The sequence below is a fragment of the Meriones unguiculatus genome, chromosome 17 (genome assembly GCF_030254825.1).
Source record: "Meriones unguiculatus strain TT.TT164.6M chromosome 17, Bangor_MerUng_6.1, whole genome shotgun sequence".
Classification (NCBI taxonomy): Eukaryota; Metazoa; Chordata; class Mammalia; order Rodentia; family Muridae; genus Meriones; species Meriones unguiculatus.
In genome coordinates, this window is record NC_083364.1 from 33,380,509 (window position 1) to 33,401,128 (window position 20,620).

Sequence of the window (20,620 nt, forward strand, 5' to 3'; positions counted from 1 at the left end):
CCTGTTCCCATTACTATGGAACCCACTTGAACACTGAGCTGCCATGGGCTACATCTGTGCAGGGGTTTTAGATTATCTCCATGCATGGTACTTGGTTAGAGTATCAGTCTCAGAAAAGACCCCTGAGCCCAGATTTTTGGATTTGTTGCTCTCCTTGTGGAGTTTCTGTTCTCTCCAGATCCTACTATTTCCCTCTTCTTTCCTAAGATTCCCTGCACTCTGCCCAAAGGTTGGCCATAAGTCTCAGCATCTGCTTTGATAGTCTGCAGGGCAGAGCCTTTCAGGGGCCCTCTGTGTCAGGCTCCTAACTTATTCCTTGTTTTCTCTTTATTTGAGATGTCCATCCTCTTTGCCTTTCTGGATGCGGATTGAGTATTTTAGCCAGATCTTCTGGAGGTATCTCCATCTCTAATCTCAAGCTGTACTATAGAGCAACAATACTAAAAACTGTGTGGTACTGGCAGAGAAACAGAATGGTGGATCAATGGAATCGAATAGAAGACCCAGAAATAAACCCATACAATTATGGACACCTGATTTTTTACAAAGATGCCAAAACCAATGGCGATTCAATGGAAAAAAAGACAGTATCTTCAACAAATGGTGCTGGTCTAACTGGATGTCAACATGTAGAAAAATGCAAATAGATCCATACTTATCACCCTGCACAAAACTAAAGTCCAAGTGGGTCAAAGACCTCAATATAAAACCAGACACACTAAACCTGTTAGAAGAAAAAGTGGAGAAGAGCCTGGAACTCAGTGGCACAGGAGACAACTTCCTGAACAGAACACCAACAGCACAGGCTCTAAGAGCAACAATCAATAAATGGAACCGCATGAAACTGAAAAACTTCTGTAAAGCAAAGGACATTATCATCAGAACAAAATAACTCTCCACAGATTGGGAAAGGATCTTCACCAACCCTTTGTCTGACAGAGGGCTAATATCCAGTATATATAAAGAACTAAAGAAGTTAAAAAGCAACAATTCAAGCAATGCAATTAAAAAATGGGTACAGAGCTAAACAGAGAATTCTCAATAGAGGAATACCGAATGGCAGAGAAACACTTAAAGAAATGCTCAATGTCCTTAGTCATCAGGGAAATGCAAATCAAAACGACCCTGAGGTTTCACCTTATACCCATCAAAATGACTAAGATCAAAAACTCAAGTAACAGCACATGCTAGGGAGGTTATGGAGAACCCTTCTCCACTGATGGCAGGAATGTAAACTTGTACAACAACTCCGGAAATCAATCTGGTGCTTTCTCAGACAATTAGGAATAGTGCTTCCTCAAGATCCAGCTATACCACTCCTAGGCATATATCCAAAAGATTCTCAAGTACACAATAAGGACATTTGCTCAACCATGTTTGTAGAAGATTTATTTGTAATAGCCAGAGCTGGAAACAACCCAGATGCCCCTCAGCTGAGAAATGGATGCAGAAATTGTGGTACATCTACACAATGGAATATTACTCATCAATAAAAAAAAAAAAAAAAAAAAAAAAAAAAAAAAAAAAAACAAGGAACTGGAAAAGATCATCCTGAGTGAGCTGTCCCAGAAGCAGAAGGATGCACAACGGTATATAATCACTCATATAGACACATAATATAGGATAAACATACTAAAATCAGTACACCTAAAGAAACTAATCAAGAGGGAACACTCTGAAACTTATAATTTAAAAAAAAAATTTGCACCTGGACTTTTGTTCTGAAAAAAAAAAATTAGTTGGGAAGTAATTATGTTCTGTACTGGGTACACAGAGGAAGAGAGGGAGTAAATTACGTTTAAAAATACCAAGCCGAGAGTCCAAGGTGGCGGCGAACAGCGTGCACCATATATTGAGGGGCACAGGATCCGAAACTCCTAAATGGATGGGTGGAGGGGCAGCTGAAGCCAGAACAGCAACATTGAGGTTTCCTGGGTGAGAGCGACCCGTGAACTGGGGCAGTTTGGATCCAGGTTACCCGTGGACGTCTCTGGGGACTGAGTGTGGCAATTATACAACCCCCCTCAATTGCCCTTGCCCCAAGCATGGATCTCCCTGCTCGCCCCAGGCGGCAGTGGTTTCCCTAAGCACAAGCCTCCCTGCTTGGTGACTGAGACAGCTGAGGCGGGAGCAACAATACAGGCCTCCTGGGTCTGCGTCTGCTCCCAGGTCTGTGGCTGCTCCTAGGTCTAGGGCTGCAGCTGGCTGCTGGACCAGTCTCCCAGGTCTGCAGCTGCAGCAGGGCAGCAGCTGACCTAAGCAGGAACCTCCATGCTCAGTGACTGAGATGGCAGAGGCGGCTGCCCCAAGTCAGGGTCTCCCTGCCAGGCAACCAAACAGTGGACACCACCGAGCTGACAGATCTGCTACACTCTCATTTGCCCCTGCGTGCCCAGTTCTGAGAGTAGAGAACAGAGGGAACCCGGGTGCTTTCCTATTAGGCCTGGCTCACAGTGAGTGCATCTTTAAGTGAGTGCTTGCAGAGCCCCAGATCCAAGATCCAGCCAGACACTGGATCTCTCGCACCCACACCCCGACTATGGGCATCAAAGGGACCCTTGGGACAGTGTTCTCAACATTGAAGCCCCTGTTCTGTGGGTCTACCAATGGAGTCCATGCAAACAATTCCTGGAGCCCAGACAGATCTGAATGTTAAGAAGACAGTATGACAGGTCTGGGGCCACTGAGGTATCCAGGGCACCTGCCTGTGTGCCAGCACCCCCTCCTTAAGCTCCACCCTTTCAGCTATCTACATGCTCTAGCATCCTGTCCTTCAAGGCACACTTTCACACACACTCCCACACTTACACACATGTGCCTGGGACCTTCCTCCCTTTACTACAGCAGAAACACCAAAATCTACTCTTAAACCAGTGGACCTCTCTCATCCTCCTGATGAGTATTCCAGACACCAGAGACAGATTGACTCAGTACAGACTCCAGGAACAAACAGTGAATGTTATGGATAAGCAGATGGCTAGAGGTAGGCATAAGAAAACATACAACAAAAACCAGGACATCATGGCTTTACCAGCAACTCCACAAATCAATGGACATCCTAATTCATCAGAAACACAGGAAAATTATTTCAAATATATGCTTATCCAGTTATTAGAAGCATATAAAGAGGAAATGGACAAAGCTCTGAAAGAAATACAGATAAATACAGCCAAACAAACAGAGGCACAGGTAGAGGCATATAGAGAGAAAACAAACAAATCAATCAAAGAAATACAAACAAATACAGCCAAACAAATAGAGGCATATGTAGAGGCACAAGTAATGGCATATAGAGAGGAAATGAACAAAAGAATAGAGGCCATTATGGAAAGACAGGACTCCACAGTCAAACAGATAAAGGAAAAGTTTCAAGACATGAAAACAGAATTAGAATCAATAAAGAAAACACAAACAGAGAAAACCCTGGATCTGGAGAACTTAGAAAAAAAGATCAGGAACCACAAAGGTAAGCATCTCCAAAAGAATGCAAGAGATGGGGGAAAGAATCTCAGGTGCTGAAGATACACTTGCAGAAATTGATACATCTGTCAAAGAAAAAGTAAAATCAAAAAAGTTCCAAACACAAAACATCCAAAAAATCAAGACACCATGAAAAGAGGAAATACAAGAAAAACAGGAATAGACAAAAAAGAAGATTACAGGCTCCAAGATCCAGAAAATATTTTCAAGAAAATCAGAGAAGAAAATTTTCCCAACTTAAAGAAATAGACGTCCATTAACATACAAGAGGCCTATAGAATACCAAATAGACTAGACCAGAAAAAAAAACTCCTCATGCCACATAATAGTCAAAACACTAAATCTGAAGAACAAAAAATAAATAAAATAAAATAAAATAAAAAATAAAAGCAGCAAAGGAAAAAGGCCAAGTAACATTTAAAGGTAGACCTATCAGAATCACACCAAATTTCTCAATAGAAACTATGAAAGCCAGAAATGCCTGGGCAGATGTCATGCAGACTCTAAGAGACCACAGATGCCAACCCAGACTACTATACCCAACAAACCTTTCAATCAACATAGATGGAGAAGCAAAATATTCCATGAGAAAACTAAACTTAATATTCACACAGCAAGCCATCCCTACAGAAGACACTGTAATGAAAACAACTACATCCAAGAAAACACGAATGTAGATAACTTCACAACAAAAAATTAAAAGAAAACAAGCATAGAAACACAGTAGCACCACCAAGTCCACAATAAAAGGAGTCAACATTCATTGGTCACTATTATCTATTAACATCAATGGACTCAACCGTCCAATAAAAAGACACAGACTAATAGAATAGTGTGGAAACAGGATCCAACATTCTGCTGCATCTAAGAAACACACCTCTGCAACAAAGATAAACACTACCTCAGAGTAAAGGGCAGGAAAAAATGTTTTTCAAGCAAATAAACCCAGAAAACAAGCTGGGGTAGCTACAATAATATTGAATAAAATAGACTTTCACCAAAATTAATCAAAAAAGATGAGGAGGGGCACTTCATTCTTATCAAAGGAAAAATCTACCAGGAGAACATCACAATCCTAAGCATCAATGCCCCAAATACAAGAGCACCTGCATTTGTAAATGAAACATTATTAAACCATAAATCACACATCAATCCCAACACCTTAATAGTGGGAGACTTCAACACTCCATTCTCACCAAGGGACAGATCATCTAGACAGAAACTAAATAGGGAAATAATGAGACTTACAGAGGTCCTAAATCAAATGGACTTAATAGATGTCTACAGAACTTTTCACCCAAACTCAAAAGAGTATACCTTCTTTTCAGCACCTCACAGAACCTTCTCAAAAATTGACCATATAGTTGGGCACAAAGCAAGCCTCAACAGATACAAGAAGATCAAAATAATCCCTTGTATCCTATTAGACCACCCTGGCTTAAAACTAGACCTCAACAACAACAGAAATAACAAAAGGCTTACATATGCATAAAAACTAAACAACTCTCTACTCAATGACAGCTTGGTCGAGGAAGAAATTAAAAAATAAACTAAAGACTTTGTAAAATTCAATGAAAATGAAGGCACAATTTACCCAAACTTATGGGACACAATGAAAGCAGTGCTAAGAAGAAAGTTCATAGCACTTCCAGAAAGAAGTTTGAGAAATTTTATACAAGCAACTTAACTGCACACCTAAAAGCCCTAGAAAAAAAAAGCAGACATACCCAAGAGGAGTGGACAATTGGAAAAAACAAACTCAGAGCTGAAATCGATGAATTAGAAACAAAGAAAACAAAGAATCAATGAGACCAAGAGCTGGTTCTTTGAGAAAATCAAGGAGATAGACAAACCCTTAGCCAAACTAACTAAAAGGCATGGAAAAACTATCCAAATCAGCAAAATCAGAAATGAAAAGGGGGACATAATGACAGACACTGAGGAAATCCAAACAATCATTGGGTCTTACTACAAAAGCACAAAAGCCTGAATACCACAAAATTTGAAAATCTAAATGAAATGGACAGTTTTCTTGATAGAGTTCATTTACCAAAATTAAATCAAGATGAGGTAAATAGATTAAATAGTCTTGTATCCTCCAAGGAAATAGAAGTGGTCATCAAAAGTCTTCCTTCCAAAAAAAGCCCAAGGCCAGATGATTTCAGGGCAGAATTCTACCAGACCTTCAAAGAAGAGCTAACTCTAATTCTCTTCAAACTATTCCACAAAAATAGAAACAGAAGGAACATTACCAAACTCATTCTATGAAGCCACAGTCACCATGATACCTAAACCACACAAAGACCCAACAAATAAAAGAAAGAACTTCACACCTTTCTCTCTTATGAACATTGTTGCAAAAATACTCAATAAAATACTTGCAAACCAAATCCAAGAACACACAAAATATATCATCCGCCATGATCAACTAGGCTTCACCCCAGGCATACAGAGGTTGTTCAATATACAAAATCCATCAATGTAATCCACCATATAAACAAACTGAAGTAGAAAAACCACATGATCATCTCTTTAGATGCCGAAAAAACATTTGACAAAATCCAACACCTATTCATGTTTAAAGTCTTGGAGAGATCAGGGATACAAGGCACATACCTAAACATAGTAAAGACATAGTAAAGACAGCAAGCCTATAGCCAACATCAAACAAAACAGAGATAAACTTAAATCAATCCCACTGAAATCTGGGACAAGGCAAGGCTGCCCACTCTCTCCGTATCTCAGCATAGTACTTGAAGTCCTAACTAGAGCAAAAAGACAACTAAAGGAGATCAAGGGGATAGAAATTGGAAAGGAAGAAGTCAAAGTATCACTGTTTGCAGATGATATGATAGTATAGATGAGTGACCCCAAAAACTCAACCAGAGAACTCCTTCAGCTGATAAACACCTCCAGCAAAGTGGCTGGATACAAAATTAACTCAAAAAAAAAAATCAGTAGTCCTCCTGTATATTAAAGATAAAAGGGCTGAAAAAGAAATTAGGGAAACAACACCCTTCACAATACCCACAAAGGACATAAAGTACTTTGCTGTAACTCTAACCAAGCAAGCCAAAGACCTTTTAGTCTCCAAAGAAAGAAATGGAAAAAAATGTATATAAGAAGATGGAAAGATTTCACATGCTCATGGATCGGTAGGATTAACATAGTGAAAATGGCCATCTTACCAAAAACAATCTACAGATTCATGTAATTCCCATCAAAATACCAACACAATTCTTTACAGACCAGGAAAGAAAAATTCTCAACTTCATATGGAAAAAAAAAAAAAAAACAGAATTGCTGTATACAACAGATCATCTGGAGGTATCTCCATCCCTGATCTCAAGATGTGCTACGAAGCAATAATAATAATAACTGCATGGTACCGGCAGAGAAACAGAATGGTGGATCAACGAAATTGAATAGAAGACCCAGAAATAAACCCACACACCTACGGATACTTGATTTTTTTTTTTACAAAGAAGCCAAAACCATGCAATGGAAAAAAGACAGCATCTTCAACAAATGGCACTAAACCTGTTAAAAGAAAAAGTGGAGAAGAGCCTGGAACTCAGTGGCACAGGAGACAACTTCCTGAACAGAACACCAACAGCACAGGCTCTAAGATCAACAATCAATAAATGGAACCGCATGAAACTGAAAAGCTTCTGTAAAGCAAAGGACACTGTCATCAGAACAAAACGACTATCCACAGATTGAGAAAGGATCTTCACCAACCCTTTATCTGACAGAGGGCTAATATCCAGTATATATAAAGAACTAAAGAAGTTAAAAAGCAACAATTCAAGTAATCCAATTAAAAATAGGGAACAGAGCTAAACAGAGAACTCTCTGTAGAGGAATATTGAATGGCAGAGAAACACTTAAAGAAATGCTCAATGTCATTAGTCATCAGGGAAATGCAAATCACAACGACCCTGAGGTTTCACTTTACACCCCATCAGAATGACTAAGATCAAAAACTCAAGTGACAACACATGCTAGAAAGGATGTGGAGTTAGGGAAAACCTCCTCCATTGCTGGTGGGAATATAAACTTGTACAACTGCTTTGGAAATCAATCTGGTGCTTTCTCAGACAATTAGGAATGGTGCTACCTGAAGATCCAGCTATACCACTCCTAGGCATATGTCCAAAAGATGCTCAGGTATACAACAAGGACATTTGCACAATCATGTTCATAGTAGCTTTATTCATAATAGCCAGAATCTGGAAAAAGCCCAGATGTCCCTCATGGACATGGAATAGAGACAGAAATAGTACATTTAGTATGTACAAATAGTACATAATATTCGGCAATTAAAAACAAGGAAATCATGAAATTTGCAGGAAAATGGTAGTATATAGAAAATATCATCCTGAATGAGGTATCTCAGAAGCAGAAAGGCATACATGGTGTATAGTTACTTATAAGTGGATATTAGACATATAATATAGGATAAACATACCAAAATCTGAATACCTAAAGAAGCAAAGCAAGAAGGAGGACCCTGAGTAAGATGATCAATACTCATTCAGAAAGGTAAACAGGACTGACATCAGAAAAGGGAGAGGGCAGGGAACAGGACAGGAGCCTACCACAGGGGTCCCCTGAAGGACTCTACCAAGCAGGGTATCAAAGCAGATGTTGAGACTCATGGCCAAACTTTGGTCAGAGTGCAGGGAGTCTTATGAAAGAAAAGGGAGATGAAGGACGTGGTGGGGACAGGAGCTCCACAAGAAGAGCAACAGAACCAAAGTATCTGAGCAAGGAAGTCTTTTCTGAGACTGATGCTCCAACCAAAGACCATGCATGGAGATAACCTTGAAATCTTGCACAGATGTGACTCATGGCAGATCAGTCTCCAAGTGGGCTCCCTGTTGATGGGAGTAGGGACTGTTTCTGACATGGATTCAGTGGGGGGCTCTTTTATCACCTCCCCCTGAAGGGGGAGCAGCCTTGCTGGGCCATGGAGGAAGACAATGCAGCCAGTCCTGATGAGACCTGATAGGCTGGGGTCAGAGGAAAGGGGAAAAGGTCCTTCTCTATCAGTGGACTTGAGAAGGGCATGGGAGGAGATGAAGGAGAGAGGGTGAGGTTAGGAGGAGGGAGTGAGCTACAGTTGGGATACAAAGTGAATAAACTGCAATTAATTTAACAAAATAGAAAAAGAAATAAAAACACCAGTACAGATAAGGAAGATAAGGAAGATTGTGACCACAAGACTTCCTGATGGCTTAGTGAAAAGAATCATATTTAATGTGGTTTTAATGGGTAGAGCAGGACTCTGATGACAAAAGATCAAGAAAAAGCCATGCTACTGGTTAAGAAAAAAAATGAAAGCAGTGGAAGTGCAGGTCTGTAATCAGGACACTCCAGAGACAGTGACAGCAAGAGGACAAGTTTGAGGCTAGCCTGGGCTACAACAAGAGATCCGGATACATACAGAATGAAAGAACAGAGAGCAGAGGTAGAGAAGAAAGGGAAAGAGAGAGAGAAAGAATGATAATGGCCAGATGTGGTAGCAGTCACCTGTAGTCCCCAACACTTGGGATGTTAAAGTGAAAGAACTGCTTGAGCCCTGGAGTTCCAGGTGAACATAGGAAGGAAGGAAGGAAGGAAGGAAGGAAGGAAGGAAGGAAGGAAGGAAGGAAGGAAGGAAGGAAGGAAGGAAGGAAGGAAGGAAGGAAGGAAACAAGGAAAGAGGGAAGAGGAGGGGAAGGGAAGAAAGAAATTGGAAGGGAAGGGAAAGGAAAGGAAAGGAAAAGGTTTTATAAATTCTATAAGGTGTCAGCAAAAGGAATATATGTTGCTGGTTAGAGAAAATGGAATACAAAAATTGTTACATGGAATTGAATTTTAAAAAAAAGCCTACAGAGAATTTTTTTCTTCAACTGAAAGGTCTTTAGGTTACTGGGTATTTCCAAGTTGAAGGACAGCAAAGCTGAAATAAATACATATCATTGGCTGGGGAAGTGGGTCAGAAATAAAAACTTGCTTATCATGCACAAATGTCTGAGTTCAATTCCCAGAGATAAGAAAAGAAATATTCTATAAAACAGTAGGTTTCCATATGGTTCGTCCAAACATCCTTAACGCTAGTTATCCCTTTTCCAACATCTTTCTCTGTCCTACCTGCCCCCCATTATCCTACCCATTAAACATCCTTTCCCCCTTCATACAACCAAGCCTACTGTTTTATGAGTAATATAATATGTTTAATTGGGCTACCCTACTGTGCTTACTAGTATTATGTCAACTTGACAGAAACTGAAGTCTTCTGAGAGGAGGGAACCTCAACTAAGAAAATGCCTCCATAAGATTAGGCTCTCAGTTCACCTCCCCCTGGGGAGTACAGCCTTGACAGGCTACAGAGGAAGACAATGCAACCTGTCCTGATGAGACCTGATTGATGGGCTACGGTCAGGTGGAAGGGGAGAAGGTCCTCTCCTATCAGTGGACTAGGGAAGGGGCATAGGGAGAGAAGAGGGAAGAAGAGTGGAATTGGGAGGAGATGAATGAGAGAGCCACAGCCAGGATACAAATTGAATAAATTGCAATAAATATTTTTTTTAAAAAAAGATTATAGACAAGCCTGTAGGGCATTTTCTTAACTAATGATTGGTGAGGGAAAGCCCAGCTCATTGTGGGTGGTGCCATTCCTGGGATGGTCGCTCTGAGTTCTATAAGAAGGCTGGCTGAGCAAGCCAGAGCACAGCAGTAAGCAGCACTTTTTCTGTGGCGCCTGCATCAGCTCCTGCCTCCAAGTTCCTGCCCTGTTTTACTCCCTGTCCTGACTTCCTTCAATGATGGACAACGATGTGGAAGTGTAAGCCAAATAAACCTTTTCCTCCCCAACTTGCTTTGCTCATGGTTTTTCATCACAGCAATAGACACCTAACTGAGATTCCAACATAGGGGATTATGCTCATGTCAGAGACTGTAGGTTGCATAATGAAAAGCCCACTGCCTGGGGCAGGATACCTCAAGTTGTTCATAGGTGTCCCCACCTCACCCCCAAACAATACTGTCATTATTCTTGATCACCCAACTAGAATTTGATAGTAAGACCCTATTGCTGAAGACAACACACATGTTGGTCACAGACTAGAAATGAAGTTAGTATCAACCAGGAAGCATCCTCCCTCTGGATGGATGTTGTGTGTACTATGGGAATGAGGAAGCCATCAAAGTCTTCCCCAGGGAGGAGCCCTATGAACTGTAACAATGATCAACATTACAAGTTATACCCATGGGTGATATAATGGCATGAATGTTATGAAGACAACCAATGTTTACATGATTGTGTGATTAGTTCTAAGTCCTGCTCCACAGGAGGAAACATATGCCTGGCCCTATAAATCTAGCCAAGAATCCATGTCTAAGGAGCTCACAAGCCCCAAGGGTGAACATACTACTATTATTTTGCTAAACGGGCACAGTATCAAACTGCTTTCTGAGTTCATATCTCTCTGCCTATAAATTAGTGCCTTTCTCAGACCTCATCAGAGCACTTGCTTTGTGCAGCTGATGGTGGCTAACTCATAACTAGCTTTAAGTACAGAGAATAGGCCTCAATGAAGTGCTCAGCCACCAATGGGACATCTATACAGCACTCCTACCACAAGTCACTGAACCCATCACAGAAGAGGGACAGAAAGATCGTAAGAGCCAGAGGACAGGAAGGACCAGAGCAAAGCAGTGTCTTGTGGACATGACAGGACTGCTGCATTCATAAACTCACAGCAGCGATGGTGGCCTCAGTAAGACCTCTCATAAGGTCTAGCCAGGCAGCATTCTAGCATGGAGTGGAAAGAAGCTCATGATCCTTACCCTAACTAAGGAGCTTTGGAGAACTGATGACTTCTGGGGCAGAGAGAGTCAGTTTTCTTTAAGGATGTGAGCTTGGTAGGTTGACCACACTCCAATGAATGGTTTCATGCCCAGGAAGATGTGGGCAGCCCAAATGAAGTTGATGGCTCATTTTTTTTTTCTTTATAAAGGACATGAAGTTGGGGGTGGTTGGGTGGTGGAGTAAATATGGGAGGAAGTAGGGAGGGAGCTGTGGGTGAATATACTCAACATCCACTTTATGAAATTCTTAATAAGAGTAAAAATAATAGCCTTTCAGTGGTGAGGACCACTCTATTTACAAGAAAAAGCCTCTAACAAAGGAGAGGCATGCCCTCCACAAGGTCCTCCTTCATCTCTCTCCAGAAGAGGATACACAAGAAAGAGCCTCTGATGCAGAGTCTCCATTCCACTTTATGGTTGAGAAGTGTTCAGGATCACCACAGTCACTAGCCATGCATGAACAGTTGTCTGTGTGTTGGCTGCTCCACTGTCCTCTGCAGTCTGCAGGCAGAAGAGCATGGCTGAAAGAGGCCTCCTCCAGGAGAAAGGCAGCAATGAAACTACCCTGATTAAGATGAGCAGAAAAGGATCCCAATAGTCACATCTTGGATTTAAAGATATCTTAGCTGGGCATAGTGGTGCACATCTGTGATCCCAGCACTCTGGGAAGCAGAGGCAGGAGGATCTCTGTGAGTTCAAGGCCAGCCTGGTCTGCAAAGTGAGTCCAGGACAGCCAAGGCTACACAGAGAAAACCCTGTCTCAAAAAACAAAAACAGGAAGAAAAAAATCTTAAACAGGCTATTAAAAAACAACCTTTTTATTTAAAAAAAGGTATAAGTAACTATTTATATCTATATGTTTCAAACTATGCAAACTTGAATTCTTGGATGCTTTTGTAGATGGCCTCCAATCCTGAATAGGCCCTCACTCACAGTATTATCTATGTACTGATTTTGAGAGTAAAGTAACAGAGTCTTAAAATTTTTCAGCCTGGCTCTGGCTCTGCCCCAAAGCTGAATCTCAGAGATGATAAATTGATGACCGTCTCTGCCAGGACCCTGTGTGCACCCATTAAGGTGAGAGAGCACCTTGGATTGAGAGGAAATAGCTCAGGAAAGCACACAGGATATCTAGCCTCATCTCTGTTCTCTTTCAGAGGGAACATCCAGGCCATTGCTGTGCTCATTGTTCAAAGACTAGCCGTAGGCGGATGGCAGGCCTAAGAAGGCTGTGTCCTCATCAGTCTTTCATCCCTGACTGTGTGGTGGCTTGGACAGCTTGCCAAGGTTTACATGACGAGCCTTTAGAAAGAGCCATAGTACGCTGAGTTGTCCTAACTCAACTGATCCTCATGGAGCCTTGAAACCACTATCCCTGGTTGTATCTCCTCTAGACTCATTATTGGCTCCTCTGAAGGTCACACCTCTGTTCTTTTCTTTGGGCCTCAGCATCTTGTAAAGTTCATTGTTGACCTAAACACTCTTTACCCCCTCATCTATGAGTAGTCCACAGAGCACTTGTAAATTTCTACTTCCCATTGAATACAATGTCTTCAGATATGTTTCCATTTTCTTAACTAGAAAAACCTCATAATGCAAGGTTTGGCAATGCAGTCCTGTAGTGCAGGCACCTAAGAGCCTGAGGCAGGAGGAAAATAAGTTCAAAGTCACCCAGGCTACAAAACAAGACTGTCTCAAAAAGCTAAATCAAACATACACGCGTGCGCACACACACACGTGCGCACACACACACACACAAGCAAACTACCAAACCCACATTGCCTTGAAGAAATCAACAGTATCAAAACTTCCTTTAGATCTCAGTGATTTCCGTGTACCTCTCTAAATTTTTAATCACAGGGGTAAGAAAGAACCTTAAGAAATCCTCTGCAGTGAAGCCTTGGTTCAAACAAATAAGGCATTTATAATCCCTGCCTTGTAAGGCAAAGCCAAAGAGAGGTGTGCTTAATTTGTTTTGCAGTTATAACAACAGTTCAGTGCTGGTCTCCGCCTTCCTGGTGTGTTTTCTTCTATTACACTCAGCTGTTTTTTGTTGGGTTTTTTTTTTTTTTCATTATTAGCAAGTAAGACAGCACATCTAGAATCGTGAAAATCAATAGCAAACCACTGTCTAAGAAAGGACTTAGGCCCTCACTTACCATTTACTTAGTCAAATGAATCTAGGCATCTCACTTAACAGCTCCCCATTTCAGTTTCCCTACTGATAAAGGAGAAATGATAGTTCTCGCACAGTTACTTGTAATTTGGGTATAGTCTTAGTCTGTACTTGGAACAAGTCAACACCAAAATTCACTATTTGCTATTACCATCTGCACACCCAATTCTTCCCTCAAGCTCTCTGTAGTCAACACTGTTTCTCTCACTCTGTCTCTTTCTTGCATTGTGGTCTATAAATAATAAATTCTTTTCAGTACTAACTTCTAAATACTGTCAAACACCTTTTGTATCCATCATTATTACTTTAGTTCTGATCCTCTTGCCTGGACAATCCTCAAACAGTCCTCGCTGACTTCATCTTTCTCCAACAAACCTTGTTCACTCCTCGAAAACACTCCATATCACTCCTAGTTTTAAATATGTTGTGATTTCTATATGTGTCAATCAGGCTAACACTCTAGCCATTTCAATTAATTCCAACTCTATCATCATAACTTCTAATTCAGTGGATCTAGAATGGGGTCTAAAAATTGATTTTTATATAGTCCCTTGCATGATTCCAGTAGTTATTTCATGGACCAGTTATTTCATTAAAATGGAAAAATGACATTCTTTGGAATGTCTTACAAAGCCCCGAGCATTCTTACCTACCCCTCAGAGGAAAGTGCGTGCTACCTTTCTCCCTAATCTTTATTATCACCAAATTGTTCCCTAGTCCTTGTACCTCCAGATATGTTTGCACAACTCCATGATGACACCTGCTTTCAACAGGCTTATTGTATTTACATTCTGTGGTCACAAAGGGGCCTGCACTGAAGATGACCCTACACTTGCTGTATTGCATTGCTATCACCCTGAAGTTCTTTATAATTGTTGGACACAAGCCACTTTGTTTTCATTTTGCTCTAGGCCAGCAAATTATGTGCTTGGCCTTGTCCACTCAACTATGAGCTTCTTGGAAGCAGAAGCTGTTTGTTATTCGCTCAAGATCTTCCTGGTTAGTCTAGAGAACTCTTGGTACAGACCAGAGGTTGCTTAGATATCTGTTGAGCTCACACACAAATGAATGAAAGAATATAATGAAGGAACATAGAAAAATACTGTGGTGTGGCTAATTAACGCTTAAGAATAAGCTGTTTATACTTGGGAAAGGGGAAAGCTAACTGGCAAATACATGAGATTATTGACAAGTTTTTAAAAATAATAACATAAATTTTCTAGCCTTGTTTTGTAATTAGGCAAAGCAGTTGTGTTTCTGAGTCCTGTTGCCTCTTTGTTTTGTTTTGTTTTTCTTAGCACAAAAAAACAAAACTGCAGATTGATAAAGCTCACAGCTACACCAGCCAGTGCCACAGTGTTTGTGACGGAAAGGGGAAGGCCATGGAAAGGTGACTCTGGCAGGACCCCTGCTCTCCAGAAGCGAGTAAATCCCACTCCTCACAAGTTTCTATCAAAGACGAGTTCGCTTCATGGGAGTTCTGCCGCAATGAATGAGAATAAAGACATCAGACTTGGCCAGTGGCCCAGCTTCCTGAACATTTCAACTGACAAAATGTCTCAGCCCTGAACACAATTCCTCCACTATGCAATCTGCGGGCCCACTAGTTAACATTGGCAAACATCTTGGAGGTGCTCACAAAGCATAATAAGTAAGTGGCCATGAAGTCGGGGGCGGGGTGGGGGGGCGGGGAGCTTCTGTTCCAGGGTGCTAGAGAAGAAAAGGAGAGACAACAGCTTTCAGCTTGAGCCAAATAACTGGTTAGGACAGACAGCCCCAACTCACAGTGATAACACGTTAGAACTGCCAGTGTGGCAGAGCCCATGTACGACCCACCTGCTACCCCTCCAGGTGACTTGCAATACTAGCATCTTGCCAGGCAATGAGGAATGACCTAGATGTTGAAAAAGAGTCTCCTGTGTTTCCACGTTCACTAGCCTTTAGTTTCTCAGTACTTAACATAATTAACTGTGTTAAATATTTGCCAGTACACCACCAAACACATTGTCCTTGTGACCCCCTTTGCCTTTTCACATACGCACACTTGGACACTACCCACTCGTTTGTAGCATGCATCATGGTGTAAGCAAAACAAAACCATCACATTCTCTTAGTTAAGAACGTATGCATGTTGGGTTAAATGGTTAATGCAACAAGAGGAACATCAGTAGCAAAGCTAAGAGGTCCTAGGTGAAAAACATAAATGCCAATTAACATGTAAAACCTCGTCAGGGAAAAGCAAAATTAATACAGCCGCCAAAACACATTTTCCTGGAGTAGATGAGCCAAAGTTAAAAAGTAATATTCAAGGGTAGGGTGGAGGAGAGAGGAAATACCCAAGAAAAACAGATTGTTGTTCACAGTGTAAATTTCACAACACAACTTTTAGAAAGAAATGAAGTATCATATGTCAGTGAAAAGTTAAACTGTACATCTTCTTTAGCACTGCAATGTTAATTCGGAGCATTTGTTCTCAGGAAATAATTTGAAGAATATCCGAAAATGTCCAAAGTTGTACATCACAGCCAACACTAAATCAAAAATAACAGGTAAGCAATGTGGGAGTTGGCTCACAATTCAAACAAGCACAAGTTAAACACTGTAGTACCCAGGCAGTGCTATATCTAAGGAAAATTGTCCCTCATGCTTCTATCTTTAGATGTAACAAAAAGAGGCAGCCTTGAAAAGAAAGTACAAATTTCATTCTTTGTCTACAAAAATACATATTTGTGACGTTTTGCATGCATTCCTAAAGGATGGATTGTGACCGTTTTTGAGCACAATGCATAGGAGAAATGATAGGTGATATCCAAATTGTATCTGGATGCATGTGAGAGGGTAGATAGATGATAGACAGTGAACTAATGAGAAAACAATATGATGGTCAATGTGCTGGCGGGAGCAGGGTAGAGGGCCTCCCACAGTCCTGTACAGAATTCTGTAGCATAAATCCCATCAGCATCACTCACTTCAGGGCACCAGTGTGATGTCACAAGATGTACAGTTACACAGCAGCCCGGTACCCAGTATTCCCATAATAGTGGGTACAGAATTTGAAAACTATAAATAATATCACTACTATCATTAGAATGTTGTAGTTTTATGAATACATTGTATAAGCCTGGAAAGGGAGCCACCAACATGGTGATGTTAATTATATTCAGATGTAAACTAATGGATTATATCTCCTTTGTTCTTCAGACCCAAGTTTTAATCTCAATATATTCACAAAACACACACACACATTACCTTTATAATCAGATAAATAATCAAGTGTTTGGTTTTTTGTTTTGTTTTTGTTTTTGTTTTTTACTTGCTAAAAATCTAGGAGGAATTTCAAGGGACATCACTTTTCCAAGTCTTGCTAGAATAAAACACTTCTGAAAAAAAAGTAATTTCATCAATATGATCAATAGTTGGGTCAATTAATTCCTATCATTGTCAGTCACACATGAGGAAATGAACAGTAACGCTTCTAAGTCATTTCAAAGGAGAAATGCACAACAGTTCCTAGGGATGTAAACGTCCTAGAAATATAATACTCTTACTTCACAGAAAGAAAGAAAGAATGAATGAAAGAAAGGAAGAAAGAAGGAAGGGAGGGAGGAAGGAAGGAAGGAAGGAAGGAAGGAAGGAAGGAAGGAAGGAAGGAAGGAAACATTTCTTGGTGAGCCCTACAAGGCAGGTATAGGGTAATATCTGCCTCTCCACTTATAAATGATCTCTACAGAAAACAGAAATATATATTTATTTTGCAATTAATATAAAAAGTGACCTCATTGCTGTGGCAATGAGGTTCATTCAGTGGGTTAATTGTATAGGTATGAAACACTCCTACCTTTGTTTAGATAGTAACAGCTCATAAGTCCCCAAAATTGTTCCTTCTCAAAACACTTCCACATTGATGCTCTCAGTTAATCCTCCTAAAATCCTGTGAGACAGGTAGGGTAAAAGGGACCACTCCTATTTTATAAATAAGGAAACTGAGGCCTGAACAGACCAGTGGGTAGGCCAAGGCCAGGGCATGTGCTCTAGATATCTTTCTGAGGCCTTTGGAGAGTGTCTGGTTAAGCCTTCTCTGAAGGGTACTTTCTTGTCCTCCAACACTGTCTTCCTTCCTTTGGTGTCTTATTTTTGCTTGAAGGCAATATTCCCTTCAGGTCACCTACAATTGCTCCAGCTCTAGACTTGCTGGCTGAGGCAACCTTCAGCAAATGAATGCATTATACATTGCTCTCCCCATCGACCTCACAGGGTCATGGTGAAACCCAAATAGCTATGAAAATACTTTGTGTGCCATAACCCAGAATAAAAATATATGATAGATAAATAAGTAGGTAGATAGATAGATGATAGATAAATGTACAATAGTAGATGGATGATTGATAGATAGATAGAATATAATTGATAGACAACTTTTGAAGTTTACTGCCATGAGTGAGGAACAGTGTAGTTCTTTACTCATGATGCAGTGCCGGGCAGGTGGCCAGGTTTCTGCAGTCAGAACAGGACACGGAGCTGGATGCATACTGATGCTGCACCTCTGCTGAGCCCACTTGTCGAATCACTGCTCACCAAAATACACAGTGTCCCTTTCCTGGCCAAGGCACTCAGCCGGCCTTCCAGCTGCATACAAAACTGGGCTGACGCCTAATGCCGTTGATTGTGCTGTAACAAAGATGAACTAGTAGCAAAACTGCTTCACCTAGAACATTTGTTAGGCTAGCGGGGGGTGGGGGAAAGGGTTGTCTTCAAGAATATAGGGGATGTGTAATGGTACTTCAAAGACAAATTGTGGTCAAGATGAGTAAAGAAGAGAAGAATGTGTGTGTTTACAAACGAGAAAGGAGGAAGGCAGACCAAAAGCCCCTGCCTTCTGGTTAAGAGCATTCAAGATGAGGATAAGGATTCAAGTTAAATCTCTCAAGGAAATACTTGGGAGGGGAAAAGAACTTGGGCCAATATATGAGGCCAGAAAGTCGTTCTTGGTAACGTTTGGGCAGAGCCTTGAAAGCAACTCTCATTTGATAGTTTAGTCTGAGAGAAGTAAAGACATGGTTAAGAAAGCCATCTGTATTTAGGCACCCCTTATTTCTTTATGACTTTTTTTCAGCTTTGATAGATGGGATCTATTCCAGAATGTCCAAAAAAAAAAAAAAAAGTTGTTGCTATAGAAACAGGTAAGCAGATTAAACTTGAAAGACCAGTTTTAGAACAAAGAATTTAATAGTCAGGACTCAAGCAATTAACCAAGAAAACATTTTAAGTAAATATCTTTCGGGTTTGTTATTTGTATATTAATTCCAGGAAGATAAAATGCTATTATAGAGTGAGAGCATCACATTTTCACATTTTAATTGCATCATTACCGGCATAAAAAGCTATGCTTACACAATTAGCAGAAAGACCTTATTAAACAGAACTGCACATCTCTGACTCTCTCTTGATTACATTGTAATTGAGAAATATCACTTTAAATTCAACAAGAACAGTCATCTGTGATTTTCTTACAGTTCTCAAGTTTCGGGAGCAAATCTAAAGTGAAGGAGACAATGAACTACGCAAAGTTTTCTGTAACCAACCTCCACAGCAGTAATTTTTTGGGGGAAGTTTTTTTTTTATTATTTTAAAGTGTGTGTAGCCTGATAATTGTTGGTGTTTATGCTATGTGTCCCCCTTGCTGAACAGTCTTGGCAGCAAGATTGCAAGAAGAGAGGGGTCAATGATCCAGCAAGCAGCTGCCTTGCTTTTGGTGTTCATTTCTTCCTCTTGGGGAAGACTTTGGTCCTCACCTCGGGGACCTGCTGAAACGGGAGTTCTGGACAGGTCTTTCCATGCAGATGGAGACTCAGAAATGAATCATCAAGCAGCTCTGTGTTCCTCACCCCTTCTCTTTTACCTCAAGTGAAAACAATCTTGATGAAAATGAATACAATATGTTCGTTCTACCAAATCCCACGCTGTCAGAAGTTACATTTGCAGGACAAAGAGATTCTTTGAATTAAATATCTCTTCTTGTGTAATCCCAGAGTCAACATGCAGTGAAGCCTATGACAGTGTTCATGCGTGTGCGAAGCTGGGGAAGGGGGCGCGAGAAGACAGGAAAAGGACGTGGCTGGAAACTTACCATCTCGTTCTCATCCCCTTCATTGAGTAAAGCATGCTGGCCCTTCTCAAGGTGATCCCCCATGGAAACGCACGGGACTCCTGCTCCCTGACCCTTCTGTGCAGGCACTTTCAGGACCAACTCCAGAGCCACCTCCGGACTGCTGAGTGAAAGAGTTAATGATCTTCCAGGTTAAAAACTCCTTCTTCAGCACACACCTTCTTTCAGCAAATGACAATACTTAGCAAAGTGGACTCCTCCCCCGGGCACTTTGTGCCAGGAGGAATTTCTGGCTGCTCCCTTCTCCTGCATTCTCTCAAAGCAGTTGTCTCCGAGGAAGCTGCTCCCAGGCCGATCTTTTTGGACCCAACTTACAGGGAAAAAACTCATTGCCTGCACTCAGCCTGCCAGCTAAGGCATCTGACTGCAAATCCAGCGGGACAATGCAGAGTTGGCAGGACCCTCTGCAGAAGCGGGCTCAAGAACTTTCAGGTCGCTGCCTTATTCCCAGAAGCTGGGGAACTGGGGTGGGAGGGAGGCTAACAGAGCTAGGATTTTCATTTGCTTAGTTGGAACACCCAATCCATAGTGCTGTTGTTGTTGCTGTTGTTGTTGTGTTGTGTTGTTTTTTTAGTACCATTCTCAATTGTTCTGCTCACAAATGGGACGGATTATTCATAATTCACTACAACAGATATTTATAATCGCGTTTCCTTGTGCACATACACACACAAAATATTCTACTTAGTGTGTGCATAGAAATAGGCTTCCTTTTCTTGAAAAACATGTAGTAAGGGCATACAAGTATGGCCAACCTATTACAGGCAGTTCTTCTCAGCCCAAATGTTTATGAGTAAACTATTACAGATATCCAGAAACAAAAGTGACCAAACAACAAAAAATGAGGTAGTTGTTTTTTGTTTCTTTGATTTTTTTAACCTTTATTTTATGTGCATAGATGTTTTGCCCACATATACGTCTATGTACCATGCCTGTGCCTG

General features: G+C 41.0%; 1 protein-coding gene across 3 annotated transcripts in view; it reads right to left on the minus strand.

Moving 5' to 3' along the window:
• Atp13a4 (ATPase 13A4) overlaps positions 1–20,036 on the minus strand; it is a 136,209-nt gene extending 116,173 nt beyond the window's left edge. The window contains exon 1 of one of the 3 annotated variants that reach the window (XR_009586933.1): positions 19,641–20,034. Coding sequence is in view for 2 of the 3 variants with exons in the window: in XM_060370168.1 (XP_060226151.1) it covers positions 19,641–19,703 (63 nt within the window). In the remaining variant the exon portion in view is untranslated. Of the gene's footprint in view, positions 1–19,640 lie in introns of all 3 variants that reach the window. The other 2 variants (XM_060370168.1, XM_060370170.1) reach the window with 2 other exon arrangements.
• Positions 20,037–20,620: the final 584 nt, after the last annotated feature.